This window comes from Tachypleus tridentatus, chromosome 3 (assembly GCF_004210375.1).
Source record: "Tachypleus tridentatus isolate NWPU-2018 chromosome 3, ASM421037v1, whole genome shotgun sequence".
Classification (NCBI taxonomy): Eukaryota; Metazoa; Arthropoda; class Merostomata; order Xiphosura; family Limulidae; genus Tachypleus; species Tachypleus tridentatus.
In genome coordinates this window covers 112,752,766-112,767,583 of record NC_134827.1, presented here as the reverse complement: position 1 = coordinate 112,767,583, position 14,818 = coordinate 112,752,766, and the positions used below count along the sequence as shown (strand labels likewise).

The 14,818-nt window shown below is 32.6% G+C and overlaps 1 protein-coding gene across 11 annotated transcripts in view; it reads right to left on the bottom strand.

Annotated features, from left to right (window-relative positions):
• The window catches only part of LOC143247783 (ras-related protein Rab-14-like), a 31,384-nt gene extending 20,110 nt beyond the window's left edge, over window positions 1-11,274 (bottom strand). For 4 of the 11 annotated variants that reach the window (XM_076496252.1, XM_076496258.1, XM_076496257.1 and 1 more), the window contains exons 1-6: window positions 11,086-11,223; window positions 9,564-9,691; window positions 8,287-8,464; window positions 6,201-6,267; window positions 1,451-1,538; window positions 648-678 (exon numbers count right to left, since the gene is read on the bottom strand). In XM_076496252.1, the coding sequence (XP_076352367.1) occupies window positions 648-678; window positions 1,451-1,538; window positions 6,201-6,267; window positions 8,287-8,464; window positions 9,564-9,669 (470 nt within the window). In that variant the 5' untranslated portion in view covers window positions 9,670-9,691; window positions 11,086-11,223. Of the gene's footprint in view, window positions 1-647; window positions 679-1,450; window positions 1,539-6,200; window positions 6,268-8,286; window positions 8,465-9,563; window positions 9,692-9,868; window positions 9,952-10,819 lie in introns of those variants that run through there. The other 7 variants (XM_076496253.1, XM_076496260.1, XM_076496259.1 and 4 more) reach the window with 3 other exon arrangements.
• Between the last annotated feature and the right edge of the window lie 3,544 nt (window positions 11,275-14,818).

The window sequence follows — 14,818 nt, the reverse complement described above, 5'->3', positions numbered from 1 at the left end:
CAACACTTTAAACCAACTGTACCATGTTTATTCAGTGTCTGTAGCAACATTGTGTAAGTACTTGTGTCTGTAGAAACACTGTAAGTACTCGTGTTTACACAACACTTTAAACCTACTGTAACACATTTACTCAGTGTCTGTAGAAACACTGTGTAAGTACTCGTGTTTACACAACACTTTAAACCTACTGTAACACATTTACTCAGTGTCTGTAGAAACACTGTGTAAGTACTTGTGTTTATATAACATTTTAAACCTACTATAACACATTTACTATGTATTTGTAGCAACACTGTTGCTGCCTTTAATGAAAACCTCATTTAATGGAACTTTAACAATCAATCAATCTGACATTACATAAATCCATTAACAATTTAAACATAATATACAATTTTATTTGAAGACATCTGACTTGGAAATAAGAAATTTCTTTTTTCTCTGTTTAACATAACAAAAAATAACCAAACACACTTCAAGCTGTCCTAACTTTAACAAAATCTCTACAAAACCAGAAGAACAGATTTCATAAAGAGTAAGTTTGGAGGGATGGGGGTTACACCTTTAAGAAAGTTCTGTTATACTGTAAGCCTTAGATCCTATACAGATTCAAACTAATGGAGTAAAAACAAAAAACATATTAAACTTACGTCTTTGCACTAGCTTCAACAAACATTAGGCCTGTAAAGGAAATAAAACTATTTGAAATATAACCCAGAATACTCTAACACAAACTTGATTCTTGGAAATTACCTATATAAGAATATCTTCACAAACTAAACCTGCAACTGTATAACAAAGACTTCAGTTATGTGTAGTTTCATGTGCTATAGTTCTTTGGTACTTTTTATGAAGCACACACTGCTGGATGGGTTAACTCTGAGCAGTATCATCAATAACTTCTGATCGAAGCATGTTGCCTATTTATATCAGAACTAAAAACTGTAGCTAATATAATAAATCATTCTGTATGGAATGTTATAAAACTTATAACAATTAGAATGCAATGATTCAGGACTTTGGTTACCTTGCTATAACTGATAGAATAATCCCAATATTATCTCATACACATATATCTGTTAAACAAATAAAAATTAACAGTAAATATTAAACAATACTGTTTATGAAGTGAACATTAAATAAATAAACTTTCCTTACAAAATACATAAAATGTATTGTTTATTTCACTCGCATTCGCCAATTCTCTGTTCCTTGAAAGCCGTGATACAAGTATACTTGGAACTTTATATAGTTCTTCCTAACAAAAGCTACTGACCAATAAAAGCACATTAACAGCTGTGACAGTTTAACTTTAGAAACAGTTAACATCAGAAATAAATATAGAGTGAATGGTAAGATGGTACAGTCAATAAATTATTAATTAAATTGTATGCAAGTAGTAAAAAATATATTAAATTCCATAATAAATACAAAACAAAGATTTTTAAAGCACCATTTTCTTCAGCAAACTGCCTGGCCTCTTCATATGTTACATCTCTCTGGCCATCCAAATCGCTTTTGTTTCCGATAAGGAATATAACCTGTTAAGATTTTAACAGCTTAAAACAATGAGCAAAAACAAAGAGATGTATTTTGTTAACAAATACACATAAAACAATCTATAATATTTTAAGTTGTTATACGTATATATATAAACCAGAAAATCAACTGAAGGATGTACAGTTACGACAGAAAGTGTTCATACCCCTGCATCGTGAGTAGTTTTTTCCTTACACCTTAAAAAGTATCATGATTAGGATAATGAAAGTGTAGTATATTATAAATATTATACTAACACACATCTACATAATTTTTTATGTAAATTGAACAACAAATAAACTGTTTATAAACAAATAACCAAAGATAGGATGGACAGAAATAGTTTGTGTGTTTAATTTAATGGTCACTTCTGTAACCTTTCAGGTGAATTACTTGGCGCAATCTCTCCTCATAGCCCTCCATGATCGTCTGACAGTACTCAACTGGTATTTTATTCCATTCTTCTTTACACAAGGCCTCTAACTCTTGCAAGTTTTTTGGATGACGCTGATGAATCCTGGTCTTCAACTCATGCCACACGTTTTCAATTGGGTTGAGATCGGGTGACTGAGATGGCCACTCCAGAATGCTTATATGGTTCCTCTGCAACCAGGATTGCACATATTTCGATGTGTGCTTAGGGCCATTGTCATGCTGGAAGATCCAACGACGAACAAACCGCAAGTTCCGAGCATCATTCTTGATATAAGTGCTTAATATATCAACGTACTCTTCTTTTTTCATGATTCTGTTGACGCGGTGAAGGCTGCCTACACCAGAAGAGCTGTAGGAACCTCATAGCATGATCGAGCCACCTCCGTGTTTAACTGTAGGGACAGTGTTCTTTGGAAGATTTCGTTCCCCCCTTCTTACGGAAAATATAGTGAACATTATTGTGGCCAAAAAGCTCGATTTTAGTCTTGTCTGATCAAAGAATACTCTTCCAATAGGTAAAGGGGTTATCTACATGCTTTCTTGCATACCTCAATCATGCCTCTAAATGAACAGGCTTTAAATATGGAGTTATACGAGGACGGCATGCTTTGAACTTAGAAGAGCATAACTTGTTCATAACTGTAGAGATGCTTATTTCAACCCCAGTTTCCCTTACCAGTTTCTGTATGTCATTACGTGTTAAACGAGGGTTCCTACTAACTTTTCTGAGAACCTTCCTCTTGGTTCTCTCTGGAATTTTGGTGGGGCATCCAGAACGAGGGAGGTTAGCAGTTGATCCTGTAAGCTTAAACTTGGCAATTATGCTTTGAACAATAGATTTCGGCACATTAAGTTGTGTAGCAATACCGGAAAGAGACACACGAGACTTGTATTTTACAATAATTCGGGTTTTTAAATCACTGGGCCGTTGTTTCCTGTTTGCCATGATGACCAACAGATAATTATGGAGACGGTGCTAAATTGCCAGAAGTACATTTTGTGCTGGCTAAATTCCAATAATTATGAACCCAGTGTTTAGTTCTGGAATGGTATAATGTAGTTCATTCACCAAACTAAACAAAATTGTTACGGAAATATTAGTTTTTTCACACGTTCTGAACTGTACAAAGACTTTCTGCTCCTCCTATTTTTGGTTATTTGTTTATAAACAGTTTATTTGTTATTTAATTTACAAAAACAATTATGTAGATGTGTGTTAGTATATTTATAATAAAACATACTTCTATTAGCCTATTCGTGATACTTTTTAAGTTACGAGCAAAAAACCACTTGGGACGCAGGAGTATGAACACTTTCTGTTGTAACTGTATTTTGTTAATAAGTGTACATAAAATAATCTATAATATTTGAAGTTGTTGTATGTATATATATATATATAAACCAAAAAAAAAACCTGAAGGATATATTTTGTTAATAAGTGTACATAAAATAACACTATGTAATAAAATTTTTACTTTTCCTTGTTCCTGGACAGAAAGTGTTATTTCCCAATTGCTTATGCCTAAAGTAAATGGAAAAGACCTATTTTTCTCTTCAAACTTTGCTTTTGTGACCTGGGTAATGAAATTTTCAAATTTACCCATTTTCTGGACATTCCAGGTAGATTCAGTGCTGAGTAGTTGATAGAGAATTTTCTCGAACTTTCCATCCACACACACAGGGGCTCACCACTTCAGGTTAGTTCCAGCTGCCTCAGTGAACACATAGACCTATCTGATTATATCAGATATGGCATCAAGAAGCTGCAAGCATTCTCCAGACACATTCTGCTATGTATGCGAATTTATCAAGACAAGCCCTGGGCACCTTATTTTACCTGCGAGCTCCACAAAAAAATTTTAGAAGGTAAGACAGACAATTTTTGTTTGCTTGAATAGTAATATTTTATATTATACAAATTTTAGACCTTTTAAAATTTAAATATCTTTTAATTCATTTTTTTAATTTCCAATACTATAGAAAAAATATCACAAAATATTTTGCATGAACCTTTTATACATTAGTTGTGGAAGAAATAAATTTATTCTTCATAAAAACAATTTTATTTTGCTCTTTTGCAGGATTGCACAGAGGGGAAAAGAGAGCCATGAAGTTCGCTATTCCAAGAATTTGGCATAAACCCACTGACCACTCAAGCAATTGCTGCTTCTGCATAGTGGACCCTTTCACTGCCCTGAGCTCTCTGTATCCAATCCGCCAGAGAGAAAGCAGCCATCCTCCAAAGAGAGAAGCAAATCAGAAGAGGAGGTAAATGTTGAAGATCCAGATTACAATTTCAGAGATGCAGCTGGTGAGAGAAATAATCCATACTACTCGAACATTGTGGCAGAAGCAGAGCCCATCTTGACGAGTGAAAAAGCTTGAAAAATGTTGGTGAACTTCCTCTGACTTGCACACTTTTATTGAGCAAAGTTGAATGCTGAGCTTTTGACATCTGGTCTGTGCAAAGCAATTGGAATTTCCTGTAACCCAAACAAGTGGCACCTCTTCATTGATAGCTCATCCAGAAGCCTCAAAGCTGTGCTGCTCCATAATGAGAATAAGTTGCAAATCTTGAAAAACTACTCACTTCTAAACATTTTCGTATAACTTTAGTATAAATACATTTAAAACGTGATTCATATATTGTTTTATTCAGACATTATGCAAATGAAGATGTGCAGATTTGCCCATTTTTACATAGAAAATAGGTTAATTTCTAAATTTCATTATCCAGGTCACAAAAGCAAAGTTTGAAGGGAATTATGGCTATTTTCAGTAATTTTACAACATAAACAATTAAAAAATAACACATACTATCCAGAAACAAAATCTGTGTTACACAGTGTAATCTATGTTTTACGTGTGTGTGTAAAACAAAAACTAAAGGACGTATTTTGTTTGAGTGTACACAAAATAATCTATCATATTTTAAGATATTATATAAAACTAACATTAGTAAAGTCATTACTTAAATGAGCAACATTTACCAACATAATAGTTCAAACTACTTGATGACACCTAAAACTTCTAGGAACAGCTGTAAGGACAGTACAAATCATCTGATGTAAATATTTGTCAGGATGTCGCAATAATATACTTACAAATATTCCATATAATTCAAGCATATATTTTATAACCATGATGTACAGGGTCACAACAAAACATAATAATATACCTACAAATATTTCATATAAATTTAGAGTATTTTTGAGAGCCATAAAATATGGGCCACAACAGAACATGTACCTTAATGAAGACGATTATTGTTTTGTTCTATTTAAACCTGATAATGTGTAGTTTGTTGGTAATGTCCAAATTGCCTCAACTGTTATAGCACCTGAACCTCAAACACAAGCCTCACATTCAAATGCCAGTAAGATGATATTTTATTATTGGTAAGTGATCATTTTGAAGCAAGCTTCTTCAATATTTGGAAAAACACAAAATTATTATTTATCACTGGATTTCATAGACTGAATTCCAAAGTAGCTCAGTGGTTAAGGTGTTCAATTCTCACGTGGAAATATTGCATTCAAATCCTAGTGGAGTTGTGATGTAGTTGTCTCCTTAACGCTAGCTTCTAACAACAAACATGTGACTCACAGTGCAGCTGTCTCCTTAACACTAGATTCTAATACAAAGTTTGAGTCAGAGAATAATCTTATTTCATGTTAGAAAGTACATGTTTTTGAAACTACAACCTAACATTGAAAATGCTCTTTTCAGAATTAAAGGATATTTAAATTGGCAACACTCACAGGTGATCATTAGCACAGATACAACAAAACCTTATATCGACGCTCACAGGTGATCATTAGCACAGATACAACAAAACCTTATATCTACGCTCACAGGTAATCATTAGCACAAATACAACAAGACCTTATATCTACGCTCACAGGTGATCATTAGCACAGATACAACAAAACCTTATATCTACGCTCACAAGTAATCATTAGCACAGATACAACAAAACCTTATATCAATAGAATCATGATGATGAGAAAACCCGCTTATAAAGAAAATTATATATTTAAAAACGGCTGGAATTCATAGAGAAGGTACTAATAGAGGAGCGAACAACTTTTCGACCTTTTCGGTCATCATCAGGTTCACAAAGAAAGAAAGGGTTACATGCCATAATTCAAAGGTGAATCTTTGGATAATTTTATTTGCTAAAGAAATACTTCCAGAAACCAGAGGATGGATTAAAACATGTTACTTACCGTATTTGGATTTGTTAAGTTTCGTGCATCTGTCAGCCAGCTGCTCAAGTGGTTGTAAGTACTCCTTCTGTGAGAAAATGAAAGTTGTGGATTGTATTGAGTAATATAAAGAAATCAAACAAAACGTTGGTTATTTACAATGGTTGTTGTTTTATTTTAAACACAACTGTACATAGTAGTTCTCTGGTAGGCTATCCAAAACTATTTACAAAATCCTCCAGGACAAAACTGAAACAACTAATTTACTTAACAAAATGTGAACTCCAACAGCAAAACTGTTTTAACAATGCCTGTAACCAAAGATATCAGAAAACATTTATTGAATCAATAACAACATAAAAGGCTATGAACAAACCATTAAATGAACCTAAAGTAAACTATGTACCACTGAATTATTTATGGCATACAGTCGTAAATTCAACTGTGCATCACTGAATTATTTATCAGATACAGTTTTAAATTAAACTTTGCACCACTGATTCATATATCACATAGTCCCAACAAGCCATTAAAAGAAACTATGCACCATTGAATTATTTATCAAATACAGTCCAAAAGTAAATTTAAACTTAAGTAGGCCTCCTTTCAGCATCTGCCTTTAAACTCCAAATCTGACAAAGTGCAGAATGATACTTACTGAAACAGTCTATTTTTTAGCAAAATTCCTCTTGTAGAAGTGCTATATTATAATTAATATGATTAAGCATTAAAAAAATCAGGGTATTATATGCTTTTTGAGCAATTATCCAAGTTTTAAATGTTCACTAGGAGGCCTGAATCTTTCTCTTGATACTTTGTTTTAGCAGGAACTCTTGTGTGTAATCAAAATCAAACAACATTTGTTAACCAAATTATTTAAACTTGTTGATACGTCATTGAGTACCACAAAATATCCCACTTGGTTGAGGTCCCCCTCATGGTTCACAGATGCCACAATCTACTGACAGTGCTCTTCCATTATTCCCAATTCCTTCTTCAGTATACTCTCAATCTGTCTGCCAAGTTTAGTTCTCCCAGCTTCATAACTGTGGCAAATGTTAGCTGAGGGAACATCAACTTATACCTCATGGTTTCTCCACAAATTTCCATTATTTGTATATGTCTTCACAGTGTGCTACCTGAAACCTTATGGATCAATATAACCTTTTATATTTTATTGTGTGCCCAATCCTGTAAATTATCTTGCACAATAGCACATACCCAGGTTTAAACAAATATTAGAAGCAATAATTATTCTAAATAATTTTAGTTATCAAGTACATTAGTCATCATAGGGTAAGATGATTAGAAGTAAAAAGATGAGTAGTTTTTAACAAGTTTATTTATTTTAGATCTGAAAGAAAAAACATAATAAAAATTCTGTATTTATAGTCCTGACTCTCTAAACTAAAAAACTGTCTTTAAAATAATAAATAACGGTACAAAGTATCACTCAGCTATGACTGATCACTGTATAAACTAGCAGTGACCTAATCAGTTTTAACCCAGTGGGTTAACTTTAATAATAAATATTTCACACACAGGAGTTAGTTTTATAATGTCCATTTGGATCTCACTTCAATCTTTTCTTATTAATGAAATTTTGGACAATAACTTACACTAGAAACATTATTTATTTGTAAAGTTATTAAGCTGAAGATGAAATCAGGAAAATATTGGCCTTCTTTATCAAACAAGTAATTAGCTTATATTACTCTAACAATATAATTTCAACACTTGTATAACATCTGCAAACAGACGTACACAGTTCAGAGCCTGTTGCTAATTGTTGTTTTCAAGAAATAATATTTACTATTTTATGAATCATGTTTTAAAAAGATTTTTTTTTTCACTAAAACTGAGATAAATACAGTGGTACAACTTTTATAATAAAACAGGTGATGTGGAACCAGTTTGGTTACTTCAATAACTTTTCCAGAAGTTCCTGATAAAAACACTGATTTCCTGTTATTTCCAGTATTGAGGAAAAAAAAAAAAAGAATAACTAAATTCCATAACTTTCATGGTTTGTAATATACATCAAAGTTATTACGTAAATTTAGTAATTTTTTGCAATATTAATTATGATAAAATATTCCTTGCACACCTGGTGATGTCGTAAACCATTAGGGCCCCTGCTGCACCTCTGTAATAGCTTCTGGTCACAGCTCGAAATCTTTCCTGACCAGCAGTATCCCAGATCTGAAGTTTGATCTTTTGTCCACACACCTCAATAATTCGGGTGCCAAATTCTACTCCAATAGTGTGAGGACAGTCTGCCATAACTGAAACACACCAATACATTTTACACTTGCTAACAGAAAATTAACACACACTTGCTACAATCTGGACTATAAGCCACAGGAAATCTAAAAACAGCTACTTAATATGTGGATCAAATTATTTTAAATATAAAGACAAGCATATGAAGAGTTCTGGAATTATATAGGAAAACAAAAATACCTTGATATTAATACACATCATGTACAGATATATTTTTGTCCCAGTTGTATGCAAACATCCCCTAAATGTATACAATGATCAACCCAACAGGCTTCACAACAAGAATGGTTTCTGCAACAATACAGCCAGCATGCTTTACAACAATAAAGATACCTGTATCTAAATACAGCACAGAAAAAAATTAAAAATCACTTTTCCAGTATATCGTGCCTGGAAAATGTTTGAGTGTCTAAAATTAACAACACTCAACTGTCATGACTGTTCTAAAATCAGTGACTTCATGACATAATTCATCTTTGTACTAAGCCTTTTTTTCATGAATGAAGATCCTTTGAAAGGCTAGAAAATGAAAACATACAAACCATAAAAATACCATACACCAGCAAGATTAGGATCTGGAGAATTGGTCATAAATCAGGATAAGGTTGAGTTACAAGTCCAGGGACAAGTAGGTATACTAACTGTGAATGTTTTGTGGACATTAGTTATAGTATCAGCATATTGTGTGCATTAAGTTAGAAACCTATCTTAAAGAATGTCAACACTTCTAAATATATACTGATATCAAGACATAAGAAAATTAACACACTGGTTTATAGATTATTTAGTTTAAGAGTTACATAAAATATTACACTCACATAACCAATAACTTAATATTTCATATGTATGGTTTTGACATTGCATTCAGGTAAGTTGCCATACATCAAACACAGAAGTTAATTACAATTTGGTTTGATAACCAATGTATTATATTGTAGGCTAAATTATGTTACCTCCAAGCAAAATTGCTTCTAATGACTATTATTAATACATGACTAGTTAAGCTAAGAACAAGTAAACAGCTTATAAGGTTAAGATAAAATCAGGTTAATTACTAGACTTGTCCGTGGACAAAATATCTGAGGGAGAAATAAAGCTTACACTTTTTTTCCGTAAACTGGTGCAATAGACATGATTTTCCAACACCCATATCTCCTATTATGATGTACTTGAAAATGTAGGAATAATTATATGGACCTGCAGCCATGATGTCTTTCCTAGGGTGGTTTCTGAAAAACATTACAAAATACATTCAGTCACACAAGCCTGGTTTAATAAGCTTCGCTGCTCATGTCACAGAAAAACTCAATAAACACTGAATGAGCATGTGAACAACCAGCCTTGATTTAAGCTGCTTTCTGTTGACTATATTTAGCAACACACATCTGCTGTCTGTTGATTTTTACCTTTAACAATTATTTAGTTCTTCAAAACTGTGCTGAGTCTATGGAAGAATATATGACATCCTCTTGATTTTCACAAATTACCTAATAACTGTAGTAAATAAATTTAATAATTTATAATTCAATGTTATACTTCAATACAGTAACACATTTTCTCTGAATAAGTATATTAAAAATTTTGCTGTTTTACCATTACACGTCAAATTTACACGAGAAAGTATGCCACTGTTGTGGTCTGTATGAGGTTAATCTTACCCCACAGTAACAGTGTGAGATTAAAATATCAAATTTAAGCCATAAACAGCACAACACACAGAGGTGTTAAGAAATCTAGGCAAGAGCTTTGGCTCTTCCCTAGTGTACAGATAACAAATACCCAAATGTTGTAACACAAGAATTAAAATTCATGCAGATAACCCCCTCAACTGTTATGGCATAGCTCCATGCAGATCCCCCAAACTGTTACAACACATGACTTAAGTCCCAAGCATATACCCTCTTGACTGTATCACAACAAATAAATATTCTTTAACAGATATCAATTGTTAAACTGGAAAGTTAAATGAATTTATTTTATCATAAAGTAAGAGTGAATTTAAAGTTTAAAGGATAGGATAATGTTTAATCTGTCACCTAAAAGTTAAGATGTACAGAAATTTACAATCCAAAAATTACATCATTGATTAAAGTTTAAGTAGATTTGAAAGCCTATACTATTGTATTTCCTTCAATAAGGGCAAGATTAAAAAACTCCAATTATGCTTTAAACTAACATATAAACCAACGCTACCTAGAAGTACTACTTTTATATGTAAAATTTATGTTTTATATGTAAAATAATAAAAATTAATGGTAGATCTTTAATAGTGCGAGTTAACTTTATGCCAAACAGTTTTCACACCATATTTCAGAGTATATCACACAATGTTACCATTAAATCTACCGCATGCCCACCTGGTATGGTAATCTGTAACTAACTAAACTTTAATGAAACAGTCGATTGTCACATTAGTTATTACCGGTAACTTATTATTAATAATAGCATTATTCTTAATAGTAAATTATTGGTACTACTATTAGTGCCGTAGAATAATAGTGGGGAAAAAGCGCAAATATAGCAAGTTTATACCAAATAACCTTATAACATAACAACATAATTGAAAATTATCCTTGCTTACGCACAAATATAATTTAAACAAGAAAACCAAAATCGATATTACTTTTAAAACTAATAAATATGGCTGAAAATGGTAAAAATCTCAGTTATTCACATTGGTAGGTGGACATAAATATGGCCGAAAGCTAGAAGCACAACCCGGAGAGACCACCTGATTAAATTGTAAAATGTAATAAAATAATAAATATCAAATATATATTGACATTTATTTTACATTAATTTATTTAATGTGATATATTATTCAAATGTATAAATCAAAGGAAATAAAAACTCTAAGCAACTACTTATTTCATTAATATTTATTATTCTTGACGCGACCTCTATAACAGTTGTAAGCTTAAAAATATGTCCTTCAAATAGTTCATAATATCAAGCTGTTGCATAAAAAATATCGGATTTTTAAAGAAAAATGTGAAACAAGTACCTCTTTTTGTTGTTTAATTTATTTAAACAAAATACGCTCCTTTAGACTCAACACATTTCTATCAACGAGTTGTAACTTTATAAATACCGTTTTTAAAGAATTGGACGTCCTTTGATGAAATGAAGTATTCAAAGGCACTTTCAATTGATCTTTGATTTGCAAACACTTTTTCCTTTAAAAAATGACCAAATGTTTAATAAAAGGGATAATCTTAGGTTAAAAATCGAACGAATGTGTTGAATGAGGTAAAGTTCATTAAGTTTTTGGCGGTATATGCTAGTACAACGGTGGGTAACTCCATAGCCACAGGCCACGTGTGGCCAGTGGATAACACAATTGTGGCTAACTTGAGCTTAGGAAACAACTTTTTCCATCATTTATTTTTTATCATAAATTTGGTAATCAGCAACTGCACTACCTCACGTCATCGTTAATGTCGCGCGCTTCATCACTGCCACAGACTCCGCCCATTTTGTAACGTCAGTCTGGTTTAGATGTTTGTTATCGAGTGTGTGTTGTTTTGTACGAGTTTGCTGCCTCTCAGTGGCTCAGCGGTATGTTTGCGGACTTACAACGCTAAAAACTGGGTTCCGATACCTTTGGTGGGCAGAGCACAGATAGCCCATTGTGTAGCTTTGTGCTTAATTAAATACAACAGCATCAGCTTGCGAACATATTTTTTATTGTGCAACTTTCAAGTGTTTAAGTATATTTTGTTTTTAATCCAATAATAAGGATAAGTGGATAATTCGAAAACGAAAGAATCCAGATGATAGTGAACAATCAGAAAATAAAGACAATTTGATTGATTTTGGCATTACTGACGAAAAGAAAATAGCACGTGACTGGATAAACGTGAAACCAAAATTTAATGAAAGTTGGGAGTTGAAACTTGCAGTAATAAGCCAGTGTGTCTTTTATGTAACAAAGTTTTAGAAATAATAAAGTGTACAACTTTAGCCAACACTTTAACAATTTTCACAACGAATTTGATGTAAAATTTCCAGTTGATGGCAAAAATCGTATGAATGAAATTAGCCTCTGAAAGCACAACTTCATGAACAAAAGGGAGGCCTAAAAAGATTTTTATCATCGATAGAAATAGTTACGATAGCTCGCTATAAAGTAGCTTGGATTCTAGCTCAAAAAAAGAAATTATTTTCTGATGCTAAACTAGTAAAAAAAAATATTGATTGTGGTTATTGAAACTCTGTTGGAGAATTATGATTCAAAATTAAAAGATAATATTCTTCAAAAGGTAAGTAATTTGCAATTAAGTCGAAGAACAATTGTCCTCAGAATACTAGAGTTAGCGAAAGACATAGAAAATCAGTTGCTTGAACAGCTAAAAGACTATTTGTATTTTTCTTTAGCACTAGATGAGTCGACAGATGTTAGTGACACTCCACAGTTGATATTTTGGGTTCGATATGTGACTTCAAATCTTCAAGTGAGGGAAATTTTTTTGGCCTTTGTGGATTAGGAGATCGAACATGTGGAAAACACATCTTTGAAAATGTTCTTGAACTGTCAAAAATATTCAAACTGGTTTCTGTCACAACAGAGGGTGCTCTCACCATGACTGGGTCGAAATTAGGATTTCTTTCTTTTTTGAAGCAACATTTAGTTGAAAATAATGTGAAGTCCACGCTTTCTATTGTATTTTGCATCTGGAAAATTTTTGTGCTCAGACGTGTGAAAGTGATGAATTATAAAGACTGATGGACATGGTTCTAATAATCGTGAATTTTATTAGAAGTGGAAGTTCTCTCATTCATCGACAGTTTGTCGAGTCTCTGAAGAAAAGCAGTGACTGTACTTTGGATGATCTTACGGGTTTTGCAAATGTAAGATGGTTAAGTAGAGGGAAGTCTTGAAACGATTTACTTCCTTATTTCCTCAAATAAAAGACTATCTTGTTGAAAAAGGTAAGATTGAAGATTTTCCTGAAATTGAAACTTTGTCACGACAGTGTGATTAGCACTTTCTGTGTGACATGATGGCGTGTGTTTGTGTGTTTTTCTTTTAGCAAAGCCACAAAGGCCATCTGCTCAGCCCACCGAGGGGAATCGAACCCCTGATTTTAGCGTTGTAAATCCGGAGACATACCGCTGTACTAGCGGGGGGTGACACGATGGCTCACTTGAATAATTTGAATACGAAGCTTCAGGGAAGAGGTAAAATAATAAGCGAGCAATCACAGTTTATCCATGAATTTCAATTAAAGTTAAACCTCCTTGCGGAATAATTACAAAAGAATGATTTTACACATTTTGCAAAATTGAATAGTTTTCTAGAAAATAATAAGGACTATGATTTCTCTGATGCTAAAGATGATCTCTATGCAAACTGGATCAAAAATCTATCTCAAAAATCTGAATCATGTTTCTCTGAATTAAAAAAAATTGAAATTGATATTGGGAATTTTGCATGATCCATTTCAATTTGACTTAGGAAGTTTCAGTAAGGAAATTATATTTTTTGTCTTTGGATAAGTGTGGATTTGAAGACGAGATACTTACCTTCTGAAGTGTAGAACACATGAAAGGTAAACAAAAATGTGGCTCATTATTCTGATAAATGAGAGTGTTCCAAATTTAAGATAGCAATTTCAAAATTATTTTCAATGTTTGGATCCACATGGGTGTGTGAGTCAACATTCTCTACGCTAGGTTTTCTCAAGTCTAGATACCGATCTCGACTTACTAACATAAATTTAGAGGCAAAGCTAAAATGCTCATTGAACATAGATATTAAGCCAAATTTCATGAAACTTGTTGATGAAAACCCCATCAATTTTCACATTGAAAGTTTTATGAACTGCAATTATTTTGATTAAACTAACATCTTTCAATTTTTTTTAATAGTGTGACCAACGTTGTTTTCATTAGCCAACAATAAAAATAAGCTGCCCACTCCTGCGCTAGTAATTACTAATCTTAGTATTTATTTCGTTTATTCGAAGATAAACACAAAGTTACATAATAGTCTATTTGTATTCAACTAACCACGGACATAGAAACCCAGTTTTTAGCGCTGTGAGTCCGCAGACATGCAGCTGTGTCGCTAGGAAGCCGTAGTGTTCGTACCGTATTGAAAAAAAAAGAAGGAAAATTATCATTTAAAACAAACAAACGATTTTTGTAGGGAGTTCTGGTTGGGAAAATTGTATCAATAAACAAACTACATACAGTCCTGGTGAAAGTTGTGTTCTTGTTGATTTAATATTGTGTTCTATGATAAAGAAATGTTTGTTGCACATACCGTACTTATTTTTTTAACTGTCTGAGCTTCGAATACCCAAATTATGTTTGTAGTGCTATTCAGTGGATAGCGTCACATTATTATACCG